Here is a 23588-nt window from a genome sequence, read left to right as displayed (position 1 = left end):
TAAGAATTTGTTCTTAACTCAGTTGCCTAGTTAAATAAAGGTTAAATAAAAAAAATGTAAAAACGTAGTCTTTGACAACACTGTGTTGTTACTTTGCTGAGTAAAAACTCTTTAATCGAATAGAATGTTACAAGGTGTATGACAATATAGTGTCACGATCGTTATATAAATAATCGGACCAAGGCGCAGTTCCACATTTTATTGATCGTGAAACTTCAAAAAAACAACAAAGAAATAACGAACGTGAAAATACGTAGCGCACATACAAAAACAATATCCCACATCGCAGGTGGGAAAAGGAACACAATAAGTATGATCCCCAATTAGAGGCAACGATTATCAGCTGCCTCCAATTGGGAACCATACACATACAGCAACATATAAACACAATGCCTAGAACCCTCTTAGTCACGCCCTGACCTAAAACACCATAGAGAACCCCGAGGGCTCTCTATGGTTAGGGCGTGGCACATAGTCAGACAGCAGAGTCAAGTTTGAAGTCTCTATATGTCAGGGGTATTTCAAGTTATTTCATGATTAGGTGTGCGTTTCTTTTTCTTCTAGATTGTTCTGTTACCCAGTAAACAGCACCCTACGACAAAAAAAGCTCTAAAACGATGCCGAATGATAATTCTTCTCCTGACACTGGTCAAAGACCCAAACAAGAACACTTTGAATATAGCCAAAGGGAGCGTGATAAGATCATTGCTTCTGAGTCCCTTTTTGACATGCCGGGAGGTAATTCTGACCTCTCGAAAGAACTGTTACATTTATCTAAGCGCCAGACGAGAACACTTCTACATATAGTCACTCTTAGTGATTATGTGGGTCAAGGCATTATTCCACGGGGACTCAGGTGGCAAAAAGAACCATCATTGGGACAGCGCACAGATGATTTCTGTGAGCGCTGGTGTGCCATCCTGAACAAATACTCTATTGATTTAATGACATAATTGTTGACCAGTTGAAAAAGGATTTTAGTGAAATGTATAACACGATTAAAGACAAACGCACAGCTCTACAAATAGCTGTTAATGATGATGGCATATTCAATGAACTGATGAAAACTAACCAAGCGCTCCAGGACAAGTTGTCTACAGAAATAAAGGAACTTAAAATCAAGAAATTCAACCAAGACAAAAAAGACAAGGCCGAGGATAAAGTCTACTTCTGGAGAAACCCTGAAAAGGGAGATCCTGCTCCTCCTCTCCATGGCAGGCGCAGGAGGGATGCCGCTTACTTCGATCCACCCCCGTCTGATCAACACTCTACAACCAGCGCCTCATCGGCTTCCAGTGGTAGTTTTTTATTCAACGAGAGACTGGACGGACGCAAGGGCGGAGGTGGCCGCACCCGACGTGATAAGAAGAAACAACTATCAGAGGCAGAGGAGACCGTTCACACGGTCCCAGAACCCACGGGACTGAGTGTTTTTAATTTATCAAGCAAGATATTGAGCCCTGCCCATGTCTCTTTGCTTAATAAAGGGTTATCTTTTGTGCCTACAACCCAGTGCAACGACTTTGATGTAAAGGTAGACACGTTTAAGTTTTTTAGAAACATCCGTTTAAGGGAATACTTTAGCTCCCCTAACCCTGACATTTCTATTGAACCAGTATGTTGCTCACCTGCACATACTCCGACTCCTTTTAGAAGCAAGAGTTATTTTATACCTCCAACCAATCGCAATCCCTCTATCGAGACATATTGTAGACTTGTTGAAAAATATGTTGCGCAACTCCTTAAGAACAAACAGGAGTCCAAATCTTTCCACAATTTACCTAAGGATGAAAAACAAGCTTTGCTTGATTTACAATCCGATACCTTAGTCCTTATTCGTCCTGCTGACAAGGGTGGGTCGGTTGTACTTATGGATAGGACAGCTTATGTAAATGAGTGTCATAGACAGCTGCTTGACAACACCTTTTACAAGAAACTCAGAAGTGACCCCACTTCTCAATTTCAGAATACTATCTTAACTGTCCTAGATGGGTATTTAGGTTGTGGTCAGATAACCAAAAAAGAGCATGACTTTTTGGCTATTCAATACCCTAAAATTGCCACTTTCTATACTTTGCCGAAATTACACAAGAATGTTAAAAACCTCCAGGGCGCCCTATTGTAGCGGGCATTGATGCAGTAACGGCCCCTCTATCTACTTTTGTTGACTTTTTTATTAGACCACTCGCAGAACAGCTCCCCTCATTTGTAAAGGACACCAGCAGTATGATCTCTATCATAGAATCTCTTGATCCTCTCCCTGAGAATACCTTGTCAGTTACTTTTGATGTTGAGTCGTTATACACAAATATTCCTCACGAGGGCGGTATTGAAGCTATGGAACATTTTCTTCTGCAACGTGACCCTAATAAACTACCTTCCAGTGAATGCATTATAACATAAAATAGCTGAAATAGTACTTACACACAACTATTTCATGTTTCTAAATGATTTCTTTATTCAGACGAAGGGTACTGCTATGGGATCCCCCATGGCTCCTAACTATGCTAATTTGTATGTGGGTTACATGGAGAAACAGTCTATTTTCAATCCTCTCAAAATAGTTTTCTTGCCTAACATCATTATTTGGAAACGGTATATTGATGATATTTTTGTTCTATGGAGGGGTGATGCAAAACAGCTCGAGGCGTTCCATGCTTTTCTTAACTCCTGTTCTGAGCACCTGAGATTTACTATGCAATCTGATACACGTCAAATCAGTTTTCTTGATCTTCTGATCTTATGTGAAAATAATGTTCTATACACTGATCTTTACAGGAAACCTACTGATCGTAACAGTTTGTTGAGGGCTGATAGCTGTCACCCACTTCCCTTGAAAAATAGCTTGCCCTACAGCCAATTCTGTCGAATCAAAAGAATTTGCAAAAAACAATCAGATTTTGACAGAAATAGTCGCAAAAGAAAGTTCAAGGAGAGGGGGTACAAAAATGATCAGATGAATATTGCCATTGAGAAAATTCAAAATAAAATGAGACATGACCTTTTTCAAGGGCAGTCTCGCAAAAAGACGCATTCTTGTATTCTAACTACCCGCTATTCAAAGCGCTCTGAACAAATTAAGGGAATCGTTCACAAACATTGGCACATTCTAAAATCCGATGATAGTCTCGGTAATGTGTTTTCAGACCTTCCCTTGGTCGTGTTTTCGCGGGGCAGAAATCTCAGAGACCAATTGGTACACTCTGATTTGCCACCCCAAGATGTTCCTGAACAACGTCTATTTGCGCCCCTACTGGATGGAAATTATAAGTGTAATGGCTGTGCTCAATGCAATGGCACTTATAAATGCAGATCCTTCAAACACCCACAAACAGGGAAATCGATCCCAATCAAAGGTATTATTACGTGCTCCACTATGGCAGTTATTTATCTTGTAACTTGTCCTTGTGGTAAAGATTATTTGGGTAAAACAAAGCGTGAATTAAAAGTACGTATCTCAGAGCATTGTAGCACCATTAGGTGCCAAAACTTGACCTACCCAGTTGCGGCCCACTTTTTGGAGGTAGGCCACTCGATTTCGTCTCTGCATTATATTGGCATCGAACATGTCACCCTCCCTAGCAGAGGGGGTGATCGTGATAATTTATTGTTGAAACGAGAAGCTGCTTGGATCTTTAATTTAAAGACCCTTGCTCCCTTCGGTCTCAACGTGGACTTTGATCTGAAGCCATTCTTGTGATTGTTGTGATTGTTGTGACTTTGCCATTGTGGTTGTTTGTAGGCTTGTGTGGTCTTAAGTGAGTCAATGATCGTATGCTATCCATTTGTATTTATTGTATGCTGCTCTTTCGATGCCATTTTAATATTTGAGAAATTAACCAATGATATTAGGCCACTCTTGGCCATGATTACAGACACCTGTGTGTCTTGACACTATATATAAACGAGTCATCCCGCAGTGTCTGTGATTGTACCCTGATGAAGACAGCTTGCCTGTCGAAACGTTGGTAAATTAAATATTTTTCATCTGAGCTCCTAGAGTGTGCGGCTCTCCTTTATTTTTAAGTTTTCTACTCCGCTAGCCAGCACCTCGCCTAAATAGGTGTGTGTTTCTTTTTCTTCTAGATATTTCATGATTATGACATACTGTATCTATAGGGTATATGAGGGAGAGCTGAAGTCAGGGGTCGAGAGGGGACGACTTTCCTGTTACCAGCGGTTTAAGGACAGACTGACACTGACAATGAACACACACACACGCACATACACACATGGTAAATCCGGAATAGGTGTTAAGCAGTGGTCAGGTTGGTAAGGATGATTGAGAGATGAGAGATAAGTTCTAACAGCCCGTTCATCCCAAGGACAGTTACAGATACAGACCCACCTCTAGACCTCTAGGAACACCAGACAAGACATGTAATCTAAAAGCAATCACTCAATTATTCATTCATTCACTCACTCCCTCACTCGCACGCATGCACACACACACACACACACATTCTCTCTTTATCTCTCTTTCTCTCACTCACTTTGTCCCCCTTCTCCAACCTCTTTTTTTATTTTTGAACCACCACCCAATCAAATCTTCTCTCTTTCGCTTTACCACGCCTCTCTGTAAACTGCTGTTGTTCCTGTCAGTGCACAGAGGCGTGGTCCTGCTCTATGAGACACATCTGTGTTAGAATTTATCTTCTTTCAAATACTAAAGCTTAGCTTGATTGAGCTCGTCTGTCAGTGGGAGAGTCCCAAAAGTACTGTACAAACCCTGTCCACCTGACAAGCTCAAACAAACGTGCGAAGAAAACAAATAATATTTGATAACAGGTCTGTTAAATCCAAGTGTGTCTCTTTTGCTACAAAACACTTGACAGAACTACATGTAATTTACAAAAGAAGGATTCTTTTGTGTTGTTACACAGCTGTGCATGGTGCAATGTTTCATCCTTGGTGTGTGTGTCCCTCTTTCTGTTATAGCACCCCCCTCACAATTCCATGTCTAATGCCCCATACGTCGAACAACCTCCCCACCTGAAAAAATTTAACAAGTGCTGTTTGTGTCACACACACACACAACACTCACACACACATACATACGCATGCACACAGTTTGCAACAGAGTAATATCGTTTACAGTAGCTAATGTAGTTTCATCAGTAAATGATGAAATTTATGTTAGTTTCTCTGAGAGAACTACCCTCTGCGAGGCTTGAGGTATAGAACTCTTTCTCTGAGCTCTGTAAGGACAGGAACGTAACAGGGAGACAGAACATCAAGATCAGGGCTATTCACTTAGCAGCCCTTGCTATAAAACCCTTACTGCCTTAATACCAAAATACTACTGTAGGTAAGTAACCTGAATGGCCCATAGGGCAGGAGTCTATCTCCTGTTTCTGTAGCGTGAGGCAGCTTGATGTACAAGTACACCCCCTGGACAGGGCCTTACCCTCAATCCATCTCCTTAATGCTGAGTGCCAAGCAGAGAGGCAGTGGGGTCCAATTTTTTAAAGTATATAATATGACTCGGCCGGGGTTGATTCGACTGGGATAATTCTAACCCCTAACCTTCCAATCTTAGGGCAGACACTCTTAACCACAAGGCTACTGAGCTACCAAGTACTACTGGTTCGTTTTCAAATCAGGAGGAGCCCATCTCTTTGCGCAGCTGGTCACACTAGAGAGTCAAGTCCCTCAGCTCCTGCTACAGTTTCTGGTTTCCAACCCTAGATTCAGATGAACCTCTATGGGCCACTGCTTATACACACAGACCACCCAAACTTAAACATGTACAGTGTACACACCATACATCTAACCCCAACCCATTTCCCATACACTCAACAAACGTATAAGCCTGCCCAGAAATCAAATGCACTGACCAGACCCTACAGACCTCCTGGAGAGGGGGAGAGCTGGAGTTATACCAATGTCAATGTCCTCCTGGTAGTTCACCTTAGAACCAGAAATCATCTACCTACTCCATCTCCTTCATTTTCAGCATACTAGACAGTCAGGCAGGCTCTACAGAGGAACAAGGTTTTAACCAAACAGACAATCAATTCTGGCCAAGTCTAAACCCAGGCAGTCCATTTGCCATTGCGAGAACAAGCCTCCAATGTCCTTATTAACCCAGCATGCCGTAAGGAAAGTTAGGCTGGGGTAACTGGGTGGAGTAGTAGCTCAGTGTTACATTTCCATTCCTCCTCCCAGCTCCTGTGGGCTGCAGATAGCTGAGCTGCTTGAGCTGGGGCAGCTAGGAGCTGCAGAAGGAGCCCTTGGTCTTATTATAGAGCTGGTGGCCAAAAACTACAGGCTGGAGACACGTTAACGGTAACTCCTGACCCTCCTTTTAGCTAACCCAGATCAGGTGACAGACCAGGAGAAGTCCCAATTGGCACCCTATTCGTACATAGTGCACTATTTTTAACCAGGGCCAATAGGGCTCTGGTCAAAAGTGGTGCATTAGGGTATAGAGTGCCATTTGGGATTGACACCAGCTCTAAAGCAGCATAACACTCAGACTCATAGACCAGAGAGAGTGGTTTGTTTCCCCAGTGGCTTGGAGTGGGTGGGGTTTAAGTTGTGGTCTACTTGTGGTTTACTTATGGTCTGGTTGAAGGTATATGATGGAATGTCCCGAAAGTTACTTTGTTACGATCCAGCTCTGGTATGAAATGTTGCAATAACTCCATACTAATACCAGGTCTCTCTCACTCTCCCTCCCACCCCCGTTCCCCGACCCCCCACCACCTCACTCCAGCACTCCCTTTTTTGGCAACCAGAATGCATGACGTCATTTGGGAACAGCTTTCACTTGCAGTGGGGTAACGGTGTGCCTGCGTGTGCACGATGAGAAGCCGTCTGTGCGCACCAATCCTATTAACAGATGTATCTCGTGCAGTCAGTTATTGTCTGAGATCTCGAACTGTGATTTCTCCTGTCACGATTTTCGGTGTTCGGTGTTCGTCTCACAATCCCGGACAAGGTGCTGACACCGCGCATTGCAGAAAGTCCTCGCTGGAATACGCACTCCAGGAGTGGAACTAAAGAAGAAAAAGGCATTTTGTCTGTCAATTTTTATTGTCGGGTAAAGACGGCGGAGACGTCTTGTCGGGTAAAGACGGCGGATTTTACCAGCGGGGTGTTGGAGCTGCAGCAGCCGTGTTTCAGATCTCTTTGAGCGGGCTAACAGCTGCAACCATGCCGGTGTTCCACACGAAGACCATCGAGGGCATCCTTGAGCCGGTGGCCCAGCAGATCTCCCACCTGGTCATCATGCACGAGGACGGGGAGGTGGACGGGAAGGCCATCCCGGATCTGACCGTTCCGGTGGCCGCGGTACAGGCAGCGGTCAGTAACCTTGTCAGGGTAAGTGCATCTCTCTCTCTCTCTCTCTCTCTCTCTCTCTCTCTCTCTCTCTCTCTCTCTCTCTCTCTCTCTCTCTCTCTCTCTCTCTCTCTCTCTCTCTCTCTCTCTCTCTCTCTCTCTCTCTCTCTCACCTCACCACTCAGTTTGGTGTAGTGATTTTGTATTGTACTGGATGGTAATGAACCGAGAGGAGTTTGTGTGGCAGAATGAAACGGGAGAGTTGTTATTGTTTATTGTAGTGGTAAACACCTTTTTACAGTGACAATCTAGACAGGCATTGCTGTCACTGTGGACTGGTCAAATAGGGTTAGGGCAGTATCAACTCATGTTGAATTAACCTACATCTGTAGCAGAAAGAAGGCAGTGTAAAACAGTGTGATAGTATTGTCATAATAAATACCATGGCATACAGTAATGTACATTAGAAGAATCTTATCGCTGGAAAACTGAGCTAGCAGCAGAATAGCCTACCCTTTCAGCACATGTGAATGGCAGTGTACACTGTGGTGTGTGTGTGTGTGTGTGTGTGTGTGTGTGTGTGTGTGTGTGTGTGTGTGTGTGTGTGTGTGTGTGTGTGTGTGTGTGTGTGTGTGTGTGTGTGTGTGTGTGTGTGTGTGTGTGTGTGTGTGTGTGTGTGTGTGTGCGTGCGTGCGTGTGTGTGTCCCCTCTTCGAGTGAGTCCATTAGACTTGAGGATTCTGCTGGTTTCCCTCACAGGAACCAGCATTGAGAATGCTCCCTCTTTCCCTCTTGCCCCCTTTCTCTCTCTCTGTCTCTCGTTCGCTCGCTCTCTCCCTTTTTCCTTCCCCCTCACTCTCGCTCTCACTCCTCTGTAATAAACAGAGTCATGTCGAGTTGTTTTCAGTGAGACAGCAACAGGGGTGTAGTGTTGCCTGGAGAAGTGCATATACTCTAATTTTGCAAAATGATTCCCCAAACGGCCCTCCAAAGGAAAAATGCTCTGTGAAAAAAGTTATATGAGAAACCGTGTCATACACTCTGAATTACCAAAAATAAGAAATTCCACATTGGTAATTCACAGTCACACCAACCCAAGGTGTACTGTGCAAGTAGGCTAATTGTAGGTATATTATTGAAACAGATAAATGAGGCTGTGAACTGAGTCAGAAATACATCGGGTTTCAGATTTGTACATTTTTTCACAGATTTTTTTGCTCTCAAAGTCACACTTTTTAATAGAAAACAACAAATTGGATGTTGTAAGTCCATAACATGCTTAAACCACATCAGGAGACCAATTTTGAACTCTTGTGTTTTTGTGTAGTTACCCTTTAATTCAAGTGTGCAGGCACCTAGCTCTGTTGTTTGTATGGTGGTGTTTCTGTAGCACATGAGAGGGAGTTTGCAAAACAAATGGCCACTGGATTGATGCAAATAATCATATCATTCTGCCTGGTAGGAATAGGCTACTCTGTGGCTAGTTTACATGTCATTTAGAAGGTTTTGGGAAAGCCTCTCCATCTACTAGAAGATGGTTAGGCCTATCATTAGCATCACTATATTTGACCTGTTCATTAATTGTTTGAAATCTGGACTTTTTACTTCATATTATGAGGCATGTCTTACCTTGCTTCAATGTAGCCTATAGCCAAAATCCCACCATGGAAATGTAAAGGCAATTATTTTATAAGCACTTCCTCATATGCGTTCTCCTGTTCTATTGGTTTTCTTACAACTTATGTTCATTGTGTAGCACCAAAAAGCATTATCCTAGTCATATTAACAACCCATGATAGTTATTGCATATCCTCTTTGGGATATGGGGGCACTGTTTTCACTTTGTAAAAAATCGTGCCCAAATTAAACTGCCTCGTACTCAATTCTTGCTCGTACAATATGCATATTATTATTACTATTGGATAGAAAACACTCTCAAGTTTCTAAAACCGTTTGAATTATATCTGTGAGTAAAACAGAACTCATTTTGCAGCAAACTTCCTGTCAGGAAGTGAAAAATCTGAAATCGAGGCTCTGTTCCAGGGCCTTCCAAATCATTTGCTCGAAATCTATGGATATACATGCACTTCATACGCCTTGCACTAGATGTCAACAGGCAGTGAGAGGTGAAATGGGGTGTATAGCTTGATCTGAGGTCAAATGAGAGCTCTTGGAATGACATGACCCCAATTTCCTTTGTTCAGCAAGGCACGGGAAGGACATCAGCATTGGCTTCTGAAAAGCTTTCGTTATAGACGGCTAATATCTCCGGCTTTGATTTTATTTGATAAATGTGATAATATCATCGTAAAGTATGTTTTTTCAATATAGTTTTATCAGATTATTGAAAGTTTATTGGGAGTTTTGGCTTTTTCCGTTCTCTGCGTTTGGTGACGATGGACAGCTTCGCGCCACTTGGCTAGCTTTGGTTGCTAATTCGACAGGATAAGAGGACATTCTAAAACCAAACAACGATTGTTCTGGACAAAGGACCCCTTGTACAAGATTCCGATGGAAGCTCAACAAAAGTAGGAACCATTTATGATGTTATTTCGTATTTCTGTTGAAAATGTTTAGTAATATTTTCCGCCCTGATTTTGGCCGCTGTCTCGCTATAACCTAAGCTGTATGTCGTACTAAAGTTATTTTAAAAAATCTAACACAGCGGTTGCATTAAGAACTAGTGTATCTTTCATTTGCTGTCCAACATGTATTTTTTAGTAAAGTTTATGATAAGTTATTTGGTCAGATTAGGTGAGTGTCAGAAATATATCCGGACATTCTGGGAAAAAGTTGCTACATTTTCACAATGTATAACCACGGATTTCAGCTCTAAATATGCAAATTTTCGAACATACCATTGTATTGTGTAATATGATGTTATAGGACTGTCATCTGATGAAGATTGTGAAGGTTAGTGAATAAATGTATATCTTTTGCTGTTTTTTTCGCTATCGCTACCTTTGCGTTGAATGAATGCGGTTGTGTGGTTGGCTGTTGTAGTAAGCTAATATAATGCTATATTGTGTTTTCGCTGTAAAACACTTAAAACCTGTTATGGCTGCACGCTGAATATTGAAAAAACTGGAAAATGTGTGCACATTTTCAAACGGCCTCCTAAGAAACTTTTTATTTTCCAATATGCATATATTTACTACTGTTGGATAGATAACAGTCTGTAGTTTCTAAAAAGGTTTGAATTGTTTCTCTAAGTCGAACAGAAATATTTTTACAGCCATTTTCCCAGCCGAATTGAGTTTTCCAAAATGCGATGTGTCTCTTTAAGACCTTCTCTATAAAAGGCCATTTGACTTGGGACGATAGAGACACGTCACAGGCGTTCGTCAGACTGTAATGCGGAAGTGAGAATTGAAAGGAGTCGAATATCTCGTCCCTGGACTGAATAACACAACTTCTTGTGAGACCTGCGCAGTTAAAAAAAAAATCCGGGCGCGAAGGATAATTTGGTCTCAGCTTCTGGAACAAGGTAGATAACGTTGAATATGATGCCTGACTACGATATTATTTGATACATGTCACAAAATCATCCTAAAGTATGTTTTTTCAATATACTTTAATTATATTATTGCAATTTATTCTGGACTTTAGATGTGAAACGACGGAAGAATTTTTTGAAGAAACGCTTTCTGGCGCAGCAATGCTATCGTGCTAGCTAACCAAAGAGGGAAATAATTCGTTCTGGAACCCAACTAAAGACTCTACTGGACATTGGACCCCGTTACAACATTCTGATGGAGTATCAAGAAAGATAAGACCCAATTTGGGATGCTTTTTCATATATATGTCGAACTGTTGAATGCTAACTCTGCTAACTGTGCTAGGCTAGCGCTTGACTAGAATCAATGCTGCCTTATGCTAGCTTCTGTTGTTAGCTAATATAACGATATATTGTGTTTTCGCTGTAAAACACTTCAAAAATCGGAAATGTTGGCTTTATTCACACGATATCTGTCTTTCATTAGTTATCCACCATATGTTTTTCTGAAATGTTTTATGAGGTGTAATTAGTAGCCGACGTTGGTGTATGTATTTTCTCTGGCTACTCCCGGCTGGATTCAGACTCAAGCTATGTATTAGCATTTTTGGGTAGCATCAATGTAAAACTGATTTATAGCTAAAATATGCACTTTTTATGAACAAAACATAGATTTATTGTGTAACATGTTATATGACTGTCATCTGAGGTCGTTTTTTCTGGGCTCTTTAGGTTGGTTTTAGTTTATTTCGGTTGGTTGTGCATGCTACTTCAATCATAATTCATACTTCATAATCATAATTCATACGTGTCTGTCCACTTTTGTATTTGGTGGTGAGCTAACATAAATATATGTGGTGTTTTCTCTGTAAAACATTTAAAAAATCGGACATGTTGGCTGGATTGACAAGATGTTTATCTTTCAAATGCTGTATTGGACTTGTTAATGTGTAAAAGTTAAATATTTTTAAAAAATAGATTTTGAATTTCGCGCCCTGCAGGGGTGTCATTTTCGGTCCGAGGTCGGGCTTGCACCCCAAACAGGTTAAAAAATCTGAAATATTGGCTGGCTTCACAACATGTTTGTCTTTCATTTGCTGTACACCATATTTTTCATAAATGTTTTATGATGAGTATTTAGTTATTTCACGTTGGTCTCTGTAATTGTTCTAGCTGCTTCGGTGCTATTTGTGATTGTAGCTGCAATGTAAAACTATGATTTATACCTGAAATATGCACATTTTTCGAACAAAACATAGACTTATTGTATAACATATTATAAGACTGTCATCTGATGAAATTGTTTCTTGGTTAGTGACTAATTCTATCTCTATTTGGTCGGTTTTGTGCAAGCTACCTGTGCTGTGAAAGAAATGTCTGTGCTTTGTTGTATTTGGTGGTGAGCTAACATAAATATACGTGGTGTTTTTGCTGTAAAACATTACAAAAACCGGACATGTTGGCTGGATTCACAAGATGTTTATCTTTAATTTGCTGTATTGGACTTGTTAATGTGTGAAAGTTAAATATTTCTGAGGCAGGTATAAACAGTCAGTAAAGGGATGTAATAGGAGATAGTTCATGTACATGAGTTCTCAGATTTCCTGTCAATATTTTTGTTGTTGTTTTTATATGTAGGTATCAGTATTTTGTCTCCCCCATACACATACTCCCCCATACCCCTCTTATCTTGACAAATTTTTAAGGAGTTTTGTTTACACCCCTCCTTGACGTTATATATTTTTGTTTATATATTATTGTTTCACATTCAGTGGAATGTGGGCGGGGTTCCGCTAGCGGAACATGTGTCCTAGACAGGATATTTAGATCTTCCCTCTTTCTAAATTTCAAACAGATATTTCCATCTCTACCATGAATCCGCTTGCATGTGCAGTGCGCATTTTAGAACAGTGTTTTCCCTCATTTGGAAACATTTGTGCATATACCTACCGCTATGTGCACATTTCTGCACCTAAAATGTGAAGAAATAATAGTTTATAAAAATAAATCAAGCGAGTGGCACACTCTCCCAGTAATTAATGTATTTTTATAGCTTACAATTTATTCGCCGTTAGTCAGCACCTCTACACAAAATAATTTTATCTGCGTGTGCATCCGGGTCATGCTTTTTTAAAAGAAGTAATAGTTTACATTTTAAGCTAAACATTCTGATCTGTTCCATCAGCCTTTTTAATTGGTATGGCGTTTACCTCCACAACACTACTTTGATAGACACCATGGGGATTAAGTAGTGAATATATGCAATACCCACTGAAAAATAAATGGGCTTACGGCATATACCTGCGTGTACCCTCCACTACACCACTGGACAGCAACACAGAGACTGGCAGAGAGCAGGCTGGGATAGTGTAATTAAGACGCTGAGGGTGGAGAAGCAGGTGCAGGTGGTACGTTTAATAAAACAACAAACATGGAACAAAACAACATAGCAGTGGCGTCTTCACATAAACAATACTGACATGGGGAAAGAACCTAAGGGAGTGCCACATATAGGGTAGGTAATAAGTGAGGTAAGGAGTCCAGGTGTTCCTCATGATGAAGTGCAGGTACGCGTAATGATTGGTGCCAGGTGTGTGTAATGATGGATGCCAGGACCGCTGGTTAGTTTACTGGCAACGTCGAACGCCGGAGGGAGGAGCTGTAGATGTGACCGATGTGATAGAATTTGATGTGATAGAATTATCCACAACCACCAAAAGGGTGGCGAAATCGTCAGAGGAGGGGAGATCAGTAACAAAGTCATAGATAGATGAGACCAGGGAAGCTGAGGCACGGGAAGTGGAAGTAGTTTCCCTGCTGGAGCGTTAAGGGGGGATTTGGTTTGGGCACATACGGAACAGGAGTTGGCATAGTAAGAGACGGCTCCACACCAACCTATGAGGACCACCCTTGAGGAGAGAGTTGAGAGAAGCGGGGACGGAGCTGAAGTTCCTGATGAAACAGCGGTAGAAGTCGGCAAACCCCAAAACTGTTGTAATCCCTTTATGGTGGTTCCAAGAAAAGTCTCAGTTGGAGACACTGACACCAGAGAACTTTCCTCCTCAGCAGGGTGTCCCCAGGGTTGAGGTTTATGGCTATCTAGGGTTGAGAGTGAATCATTTATAAATGTGGTTTGTTATGGTTACAGTAATATCAGAACATATTCTAGTGCCTCATTGAGTGTAGCTCCCAGAGGCTGTGTAACCTGTTGTCACTGTCACAGTCAATGTTGACAGTGGAGATCCAGGCCAGATAGATACTGCTCTTTGCTTAATTGACAGTTATTAGGCTAAAGTGGAGTGATCAATACACTCAACTGATCCTAGGTCAGATCCAGACTATTCTATGGTTCATGGACTGTTTTTACAGTGGAATAATAGTACACCGTTTTTAGGTCAGCTTCTACTCTTTATGCACTGTTACTACTGTGGAGTGAGGGCTCAATACATTACACAGATCCAAGGTCAGCTAGATACTGCAATGAACCTAATTGGACTGTTATTACTTTGTGGAATTAGTGATACATTACACTAGGGGTGTGACATTTAAATACCTAACGCAACAATGCTAACAAATCCCTAACCAAATTTAAATCATAGTGCAGTTATCACAAAACTACCACTAACAGGTTCCGATCATCATCATAAAGGCTAAATATAAATTAAACAAATACCTAACACAACAATGCTGTAAGTAGGAGGAGATATGCATCTTTCAAATTATTTGCCACGAATATAAAGCTCTCTGCACGTCATCGCCATTAACAGTTGAAAACATTTCAGCGAGTGAGACAGGGAGGAGTCAGCAGTAAAGTCCTGTATGGCATCACTGCAACGAGCCATCACATTGATGAGAAGTGGGACATGAAGTCCCATGTATTGACAACTGAGAACATGGAGGAGAGCCACACAACAGAATCTAAAACGGCCTCCCGAGTGGCGGAGTGGTCTACTAGAGATCCTGGTTCAAGTCCAGGCTCTGTCGCAGCTGGCCACGACCGGGAAGACACATGGGGTGGCGAACAATTGGCCTAGTGTCGCAGGGATGTTCTTGTCCCATCGCGCACTAGTGACTCCTGTGGTGGGCCAGGCACAATGCACGCTGACATGGTCGCCAGGTGTACGGTGTTTCCTCCGACACATTGGTGCAGCTGGCTTCCGGGTTAAGTGGGCATTGTGTCAAGAAGCAGTGCGGCTTGGCTGGATTGTGTTTCGGGGGACACACGGTTCTCGACCTTCGCCTCTCCCGACTCCGTACTGGAGTTGCAGCGATGGACTGTAACGACCAATTGGATACCACGAAATTAGGGAGAAAAAGGGAATTTGAAAAATAAAATAACCTAAAATGGCATTAATAACATCATTTCTGAGTGGGTGGGGAGGTAGTGGGTGGGGAGCCGTGTCTGGTAGGTAGTCATGAGTGCAGTAGATTGAACTGCATTGCCCCCTTGTGGTCAAACGCAGGACCATATCTGCATTGTGAATTCACATAATTGTATGATTTAAAAAAAAAACATTGACCATGATTACTACAAGTTTGGATAGCTGGCTAGACTAATTTAACAATCTAAAAACGTTTAGCTGACATGAGATAATTGAGTGACTGTAAGAAAAAAACTGCTGATGCACAAACAAATTCCGAAATTGCACGTTGTGTGATCAACTATTCTAACTCTTAACAGTAAGTTGAGACACGGACTGATTTGGGGGGGGAGTTGACCCGCAGTTCTCCATCCCTGGTTTACACGATCTTGGCAACAGATGGTTCATTACCCTAACGAGAAACGTGTATTATGCGACATGTCGAAGGGGTTTGATAGGTTTAGATTTTTTTTTTGCGACACACACAGTACACACACATATACACCACTGACTAAGTTAAATTATATTGAGTTTCCTTTCCGATCTGAGGGTTGCTCAGTGTTTATTGATCCTGTGGTAAACGCCTTCTCCCGCAGTACAGAGCAGGCTAATGCTAAATCCAGAAACCACTCAACATTAATTATATATTAAAATGGCTAATCGATACTAAAAGCACTCAGTGTGTTTGTGTAAGTGTGTTCCTGTGGTCCTGGGGTCCAGCAAAATTAAGACAATTTATACAATTTTAAAACGTTACAATACATTCATAGATTTCACAACACACTGTGCCGTCAGGTCCCTTCTCCACCACTACCACATAACTACATTACTAAATCCATGTGTATGTACAGTGTGTATGTTATCGTGTGTGTGTGTGTGTGTGTGTGTGTGTGTGTGTGTGTGTGTGTGTGTGTGTGTGTGTGTGTGTGTGTGTGTGTGTGTGTGTGTGTGTGTGTGTGTGTGTGTGTGTGTGTGTGTGTGTGTGTGTGTGTGTGTGTGTGTGTGTGTGCATGTGTCTGTGCCAATGTTTGTGTTGCTTCAGTTTCTTGATGTGGAATAGAGTTCCATGTAGTCATGGCTCTATGTAGTACTGTGTGCCTCCCATAGTCTGTTCTGGACTTGGGGACTGTGAAGAGACTTCTTTTGGCATGTCGTGGGGTATGCTTGCGTGTCCGAGCTGTGTGCCAGTAGTTTAGACAGACAGCTCGGTGCATTCAACACGTCAATCAATACCTCTCATAAATAAAAGTAGTGATGACGTCAATCTCTCCTCAATTTTCAGCAAGAAGAGATTGACATGCATATTATTAATATTAGCTCTCTGTATACATCCAAGGGCCATCCGTGCTGCCCTGTTCTGAGCCAATTGCAATTTTCCTGAGTCCTATTTTGTGGCACCTGACCATACGACTGAACAGTAGTCAAGGTGTGACAAAACTAGGGCCTATAGGACCTACCTTGTTTATAGTGTTGTTAAGAAGGCAGAGCCTCACTTTATTATAGACAGACTTCTCCCCATCTTAGCTACTACTCAACATGTCAATCAATGTGCCAATTGACTGACATGTTTGACCATGACAGTTTAAAATCTAGGGTTACTCCAAGCAGTTTAGTCATCTCAACTTGCTCAATTTCCACATTATTTACTACAATATTTAGTTGAGGTTTAGGCTTTAGTGAGTGTTTTGTTCCAAATACAATGCTTTTAGTTTTATAAATATTTAGGTCAATCTTATGCCTTGCCACCTGCTCTGAAATGAACTGCAGCTCTTTATTGAGTGTTGCAGTCATTTCAGTTGCTGTAGTAGCTGATGTGTATAGTGTTGAGTCATCCACATACATAGAAACTCTGGCTTTACTCAAAGTCAATGGCATGTCGTTAGTAAAAATTTAAAAAAGCAAGGGGCCTAAACAGCTACCCTGGGGATTTCCTGATTCTAACTGAAATATGTTAGACAAGTAAGTCTTCATCCACATTATAGCAGGGAGTGTTAAGCCATAACACATGTGTTTTTCCAGCAGCAGACTATGATCAATAATGTCAAAAGCTGCACTGAAGTCGTACAAGACAGTCCCCACAATAATTTTATCATCAATTTCTCTCAGCCAATCATCAGTCATTTGTGTAAGTGCTGTGCTTGTTGAGTGTCTTTCCCTATAAGCATGCTGAATTTCTGTTATGAGTTTGTTTACTGTGAAATAGCATTGTATCTGGTCAAACCATTTTTTTTCCCAGAAGTTTACTAAGGGATGGTAACAGGCTGATTGGTCGGCTATTTGAGCCAGTAAAGGGTGCTTTACTATTCTTGGGTAGCGGAATGACTTTAGCTTCCCTCCAGGCCTGAGGGCACACGCTCTCTAGTAGGCTTAAATTGAACATGTTTTTTACTGTAAAATAGCATATGTATGTGCAGTGTGTGTGGGGGGATACAGTCTTTTCTAAAACGATCATTTTTAAAAGTTGTCATTTCCATTATTACATTAGAAAAGAAAAATTACCATTATGGATGTATGGATGTTATAGTCTAAAATGGACATTCAAATCTTAAAGATGTTTTGATTCAATTCTATCATAACACATTTGTTGTCATCTGGAATGTTTCTAAAATGTCAGCAGAAGTCATAGTACCTTAGGACGATATAATTACAGGTAGCCTGAATACCGCATAGGCTAAGGCCATACACCACACCCTAATAGGGTAATGTTTTCTCTTTATAGTGCCACACAAGGACAGGCCAACAATATTTTGGGTATGAGATTGTTCTGGAAATTCTCACATGGAAACATTATTGGGAGGAAGGATGTTTGACATGCTTTTTACATGCCACTTTTACAATATTTTAGGCCCTTTTAAGACCTATATTTGCCTCCTGTGATCCGTAAACCATACATGATACAGACATAATCTTAGTGTTATTATATTTTTTTACAGTGTGCTCTCAAATATTGAGTATTTCGCGATACAACAATATAAATAATAATATTAATATCCCAAAGGCAGCCTTTTTGATGTTGATTTAATTTTTTTTGCATAGTGTTCGGAACAATATATTCTTCAAACACGTCAAATTTCCCAAAGTGGGCTCTCTGGTACTTTTGAAGATATAACCCATTTCATACATAGACATTGACAATATAGGTCATTAACCATTCAGCAAATCACCAACAGAGGAAGTTTGAATTAATTTTTCCATTCACTTTTTTGGTGGTGCTCATTAGTAGAAAGCCCATTCTGAAAAGTTGCTGTACTTGTAGAGCATATTGCTTCAAACAATGTCTAAGAATAAGCAAACTCAAAAAGGGTACTTTTGAAATGTACTTATCAAAATAACGTTTTTAATTAAAATATGTCAGTCATTGTTTTAATATGTTGGTAGCCGGTTTATAAAAGCTATAAGCCGTAGTTGGTTAAAATATGTGTAACTGCGTTCCTCTCTCTCTTCATAAGAAGAGAAGGAGTAGTGATCGAGCCAAGGCGCACCGGGTTGTGAATACATGATGAATTTTATTTACAAGACGAAACAAACTATACTTGATTAAACTAACAAAATAACAAAACGAAAGTAGACAGACTTAGCACGACGAACTGAACTAATACACGCAGAACGAACGAACAAGTACTTACTACAAACACTCACGAATAAACCGAAACAATCCCGTATGGTGTAACATAGACACAGAAGACAGGAGACAAACACCCTACCTAAATATGACTCTTAATTAGAGGAGAACGCAAAACACCTGCCTCTAATTAAGAGCCATACCAGGCAACCAAAACCAACATAGAAACAGATAACATAGACTGCCCACCCAAAACTAACGCCCTGACCAATTACACATACAAAAACAACATAAAACTGGTCAGGACCGTTACATAACCCCCCCCCTCAAGGTGCGAACTCCGGGCGCACCAGCACAAAGTCCAGGGGAGGGTCTGGGTGGGCAGTTGACCACGGTGGTGGCTCCGGCTCTGGACGCTGTCCCCACACCACCATAGTCACTCCCCGTTTTTGTCTTCCCCTCCCAATGCCCACCCTAAAACTCACATCCCCTAAATAAACAGCCAGCACCAGGAGAAGGGGCAGCACCGGGACAAAGGGCAGCACCGGGACAAAGGGCAGCACCGGGACAAGGGGCAGCACCGGGACAAGGGGCAGCACCGGGACAAGGGGCAGCACCGGGACAAGGGGCAGCACCGGGACAAGGGGCAGCACCGGGATAAGGGGCAGCACCGGGATAAGGGGCAGCACCGGGACAAGGGGCAGCACCGGGACAAGGGGCAGCACCGGGACAAGGGGCAACACCGGGACAAGGGGCAACACCGGGACAAGGGGCAACACCGGGACAAGGGGCAGGTCCCGGCTGATAAACTCTGGCAGATCCTGGCTGAGGGACTCTGGCAGGTCTATGCAGGCTGACGGCTCTCGACGCTCATGGCAGGCCGACGGCTCTCGACGCTCATGGCGGGCCGACGGCTCTCGACGCTCATGGCGGGCCGACGGCTCTCGACGCTCATGGCGGGCCGACGGCTCTCGACGCTCATGGCGGGCCGACGGCTCTCGACGCTCATGGCGGGCCGACGGCTCTCGACGCTCATGGCGGGCCGACGGCTCTCGACGCTCATGGCGGGCCGACGGCTCTCGACGCTCATGGCGGGCCGACGGCTCTCGACGCTCATGGCGGGCCGACGGCTCTCGACGCTCATGGCGGGCCGACGGCTCTCGACGCTCATGGCGGGCCGACGGCTCTCGACGCTCATGGCGGGCCGACGGCTCTCGACGCTCATGGCGGGCCGACGGCTCTCGACGCTCATGGCGGGCTGACGGCTCTCGACGCTCATGGCGGGCTGACGGCTCTGGCTGCTCATGGCTCTCTGACGGCTCTGGCTGCTCATGGCTCGCTGGCGGCTCTGGCAGATCCAGTCTAGTTGGCGGCTCTGGCAGATCCTGTCTGGTTGGCGGCTCTGGCAGATCCTGTCTGGTTGGCGGCTCTGGCAGATCCTGTCTGGTTGGCGGCTCTGGCAGATCCTGTCTGGTTGGCGGCTCTGGCAGATCCTGTCTGGTTGGCGGCTCTGGCAGATCCTGTCTGGCGGACGGCTCTAGCGGCTCCTGTCTGGCGGACGGCTCTAGCGGCTCCTGTCTGGCGGACGGCTCTAGCGGCTCCTGTCTGGCGGACGGCTCTGTAGGCTCATGGCAGACGGGCGGCTTTGCAGGCTCATGGCAGACGGGCGGCTTTGCAGGCTCATGGCAGACGGATGGCTCAGACGGCGCTGGGGAGACGGATGGCTCAGACGGCGCTGGGGAGACGGATGGCTCAGACGGCGCTGGGGAGACGGATGGCTCAGATGGCGCTGGGGAGACGGATGGCTCAGATGGCGCTGGGGAGACGGATGGCTCAGATGGCGCTGGGGAGACGGATGGCTCAGATGGCGCTGGGGAGACGGATGGCTCTGGCCGGATACGGCGCACTGTAGACCTGGTGCGTGGTGCCGGAACTGGAGGCACCGTGCTAAGGATAAGCACCTTCCTACTAGTGCGGGGAGCAGGGACAGGGCACACTGCATTCTCAAAGCCCACTCTATACCTGATGCGAGGTACCGGCACTGGTGACACCGGGCTGAGGACAAGCACATCAGGATTAGTAGGGGGAGAATATACAGTGTGTTCAGGGCTCTGGAGATGCACAGGAGGCTTTGTGCGTGGTGCCGGAACTGGAGGCACCGAACTGGATACACGCACTACAGAGAGAGTGCGTGGAGGAGGAACTGGGCTCAGGAGACGCACTGATAGCCTAGCGCGTAGTGTAGGCACTGTAGGTACTAGGCTGGGGCGGGGAGGTGGTGCCGGAAATACCGGACCGTGGAGGCGTACTGGCACTCTTGAGCATTGAACCCACCCAACCTTACCTGGTTGAATGCTCCCGGTCGCCCGACCAGTGCGGGGAGGTGGAATAACCCGCACCGGCCTATGTAGGCGAACCGGGGAAACCATGCGTAAGGCCGGTGCTATGTATGCCAGCCGAGGAGACGCACTGGAGACCAGACGCGTTGAGCCGGCCTCATGACACCTGGCTCAATACTCAATCTAGCCCTACCAGTGCGGGGAGGTGGAATAACCCGCACTGGGCTATGCACTCGTACAGGAGACACCGTGCGCTCTACTGCGTAACACGGCGCCTGCCCGTACTCCCGCTCTCCACGGTAAGCCTGGGAAGTGGGCGCAGGTCTCCTACCTGCCCTAGGCCCACTACCTCCTAGCCCCCCCCCAAGAAATTTTTGGGAATTACTTACGGGCTTTTTGGGCTTCCGTGCCAGACGCGTTCCCTCATAGCTCCGGTTCCTCTCTCCGGTAGCCTCTGCTCTCCTCAGTGCCTCCAGCTGTTCCCATGGGAGGCGATCCCTACCAGCCAGGATCTCCTCCCAAGTGTAGCAGCCCTTTCCGTCCAATACATCGTCCCATGTCCATTGCTCCTTCTTTTCCTGTCCCTTTTTCCGTTGACTCCGCTGCTTGGCTCTGGAGTGGTGGGTGATTCTGTAACTGCGTTCCTCTCTCTCTTCATAAGAAGAGAAGGAGTAGTGATCGAGCCAAGGCGCAGCGGGTTGTGAATACATGATGAATTTTATTTACAAGACGAAACAAACTATACTTGATTAAACTAACAAAATAACAAAACGAAAGTAGACAGACTTAGCACGACGAACTGAACTAATACACGCAGAACGAACGAACAAGTACTTACTACAAACACTCACGAATAAACCGAAACAATCCCGTATGGTGTAACATAGACACAGAAGACAGGAGACAAACACCCTACCTAAATATGACTCTTAATTAGAGGAGAACGCAAAACACCTGCCTCTAATTAAGAGCCATACCAGGCAACCAAAACCAACATAGAAACAGATAACATAGACTGCCCACCCAAAACTAACGCCCTGACCAATTACACACAAAAACAACATAAAACTGGTCAGGACCGTTACAATATGTTTAATTATCTACATTTATCAGTCTGACTCCAATTTAATATAAAGGTTTATAGACATACTATTTTAGCAAGAGACCCTTTTCGTGACTAACGGGTCTAGCCATGCAGCAAGCTTGGGCATCACCAGACTTGACAGAAAAAAAATTAACACGTTTTTAAAATGAACCTTTATGCAATTAACAAGAGGCTAGACACAAAGAGCATTAATTAATTAATTAATTGAGTCAGTTTTAAGCAGAGGTGTCAAGTTGGTACCTCAAGAATACAATGTGTGTGTAATTAACTTTAATAAATAAGAATTTGCCAATTCTAATTTATGAAAGTAGTCAATCAAAGAGGTACTCTATGAACGAGGAATGCATTCACTCAAATCAACTAATAGATGTATTAGTCAAGAATAAACGAACTCTCAAACAATAACAGTGTACATGGAAGACATTATACAGCATAAAACAGAGTAAATTACTATCAACTAATAAGACTTCAGAGATTAATCTCTAAGAGATAAGATCTATGTGTGTCTGTACACACAAGGGGCTTGCAAATAAGGTCTCAATTAACTAAAGGAGACACAATCCTTTTAACTATGAAAAACGGAACTCACCCCCCTATTAACTAACATTACTTTACACTTTGCTGGCGAAAACAAAAGGAAGAAACATCACACACGGATTGTAATCTAATTAAATTCCTACAATGTTACGACAGGACACATGAATGCTCCTGTCTGATAAGCTGTTAGCCCAACAGACGAATTCAACCCGGTCTCTCTGAAAAGATATCAACCAGACAACATACAATGCAAGTCATGTCAAAATATTCAGCTCTTTATGAGCTATTAAACAAATCCAAACATGACAATAAAATTCATCGAAATACATTGACAATGTCAGGTCCAGTTTTAATACATTTCAGCCTTGAGGGCACAAGGAGGCATATGAAGTCTCCTGTACTTCGTGGGAAAGTCCCGCCATGTGGAGAAGGTGCAAACACAGCTGTGCCTTGCTCTTTTAAGTGTTAAAACACAATAAATGATCTAGATAATTCCATGAGTTGTGATTGACCACACGCTGGTCTCCCACGCCAGCAAGTCACCAACGTTGTCTTCATCACATTCCAGGATGGCCATCCTCTCTCCCCTACAAAGGCGCCTTCACGTTGTGCCTAAGAACAGCCCTTGGCCATATACCACACAACCTCATGCCTTATTGCTTAAGTATAGCCCAGGAGGTGCTTACATGGCAGCCATCAAGCTATGTGATGTAATTCTCAAGGGTTCATGATGTTTAGTAGTTGAAACATCGATTGCCAACCTGTCTTTATATCTGTACACTGAGTATACCAAACATTAGGAACACCTTCCTAATATTGAGTTGCACCGAATACTCAGTGTAGTTCTAGTGATGTATATGCTGCACTACATTACTCATGTATCCCTGCTGTTGATGTTTTTGATA

At 43.5% G+C, this 23588-nt stretch overlaps 1 protein-coding gene across 7 annotated transcripts in view; it reads left to right on the top strand.

Annotated features, from left to right (window-relative positions):
* Positions 1–6750: 6750 nt before the first annotated feature.
* LOC129860820 (vinculin-like) overlaps positions 6751–23588 on the top strand; it is a 61202-nt gene continuing 44364 nt past the window's right edge. For all 7 annotated transcript variants that reach the window (XM_055931673.1, XM_055931647.1, XM_055931629.1 and 4 more), the window contains exon 1: positions 6751–7326. In XM_055931673.1, coding sequence (XP_055787648.1) covers positions 7159–7326 — 168 coding nt within the window. In that variant the 5' untranslated portion in view covers positions 6751–7158. The remainder of the gene's footprint in view (positions 7327–23588) is intronic.

This window comes from Salvelinus fontinalis, chromosome 1 (assembly GCF_029448725.1).
Source record: "Salvelinus fontinalis isolate EN_2023a chromosome 1, ASM2944872v1, whole genome shotgun sequence".
Lineage (NCBI taxonomy): Eukaryota > Metazoa > Chordata > Actinopteri > Salmoniformes > Salmonidae > Salvelinus > Salvelinus fontinalis.
Note: the sequence above shows the minus strand (reverse complement) of the source record. Positions and strands in the feature narration are given on the sequence as shown.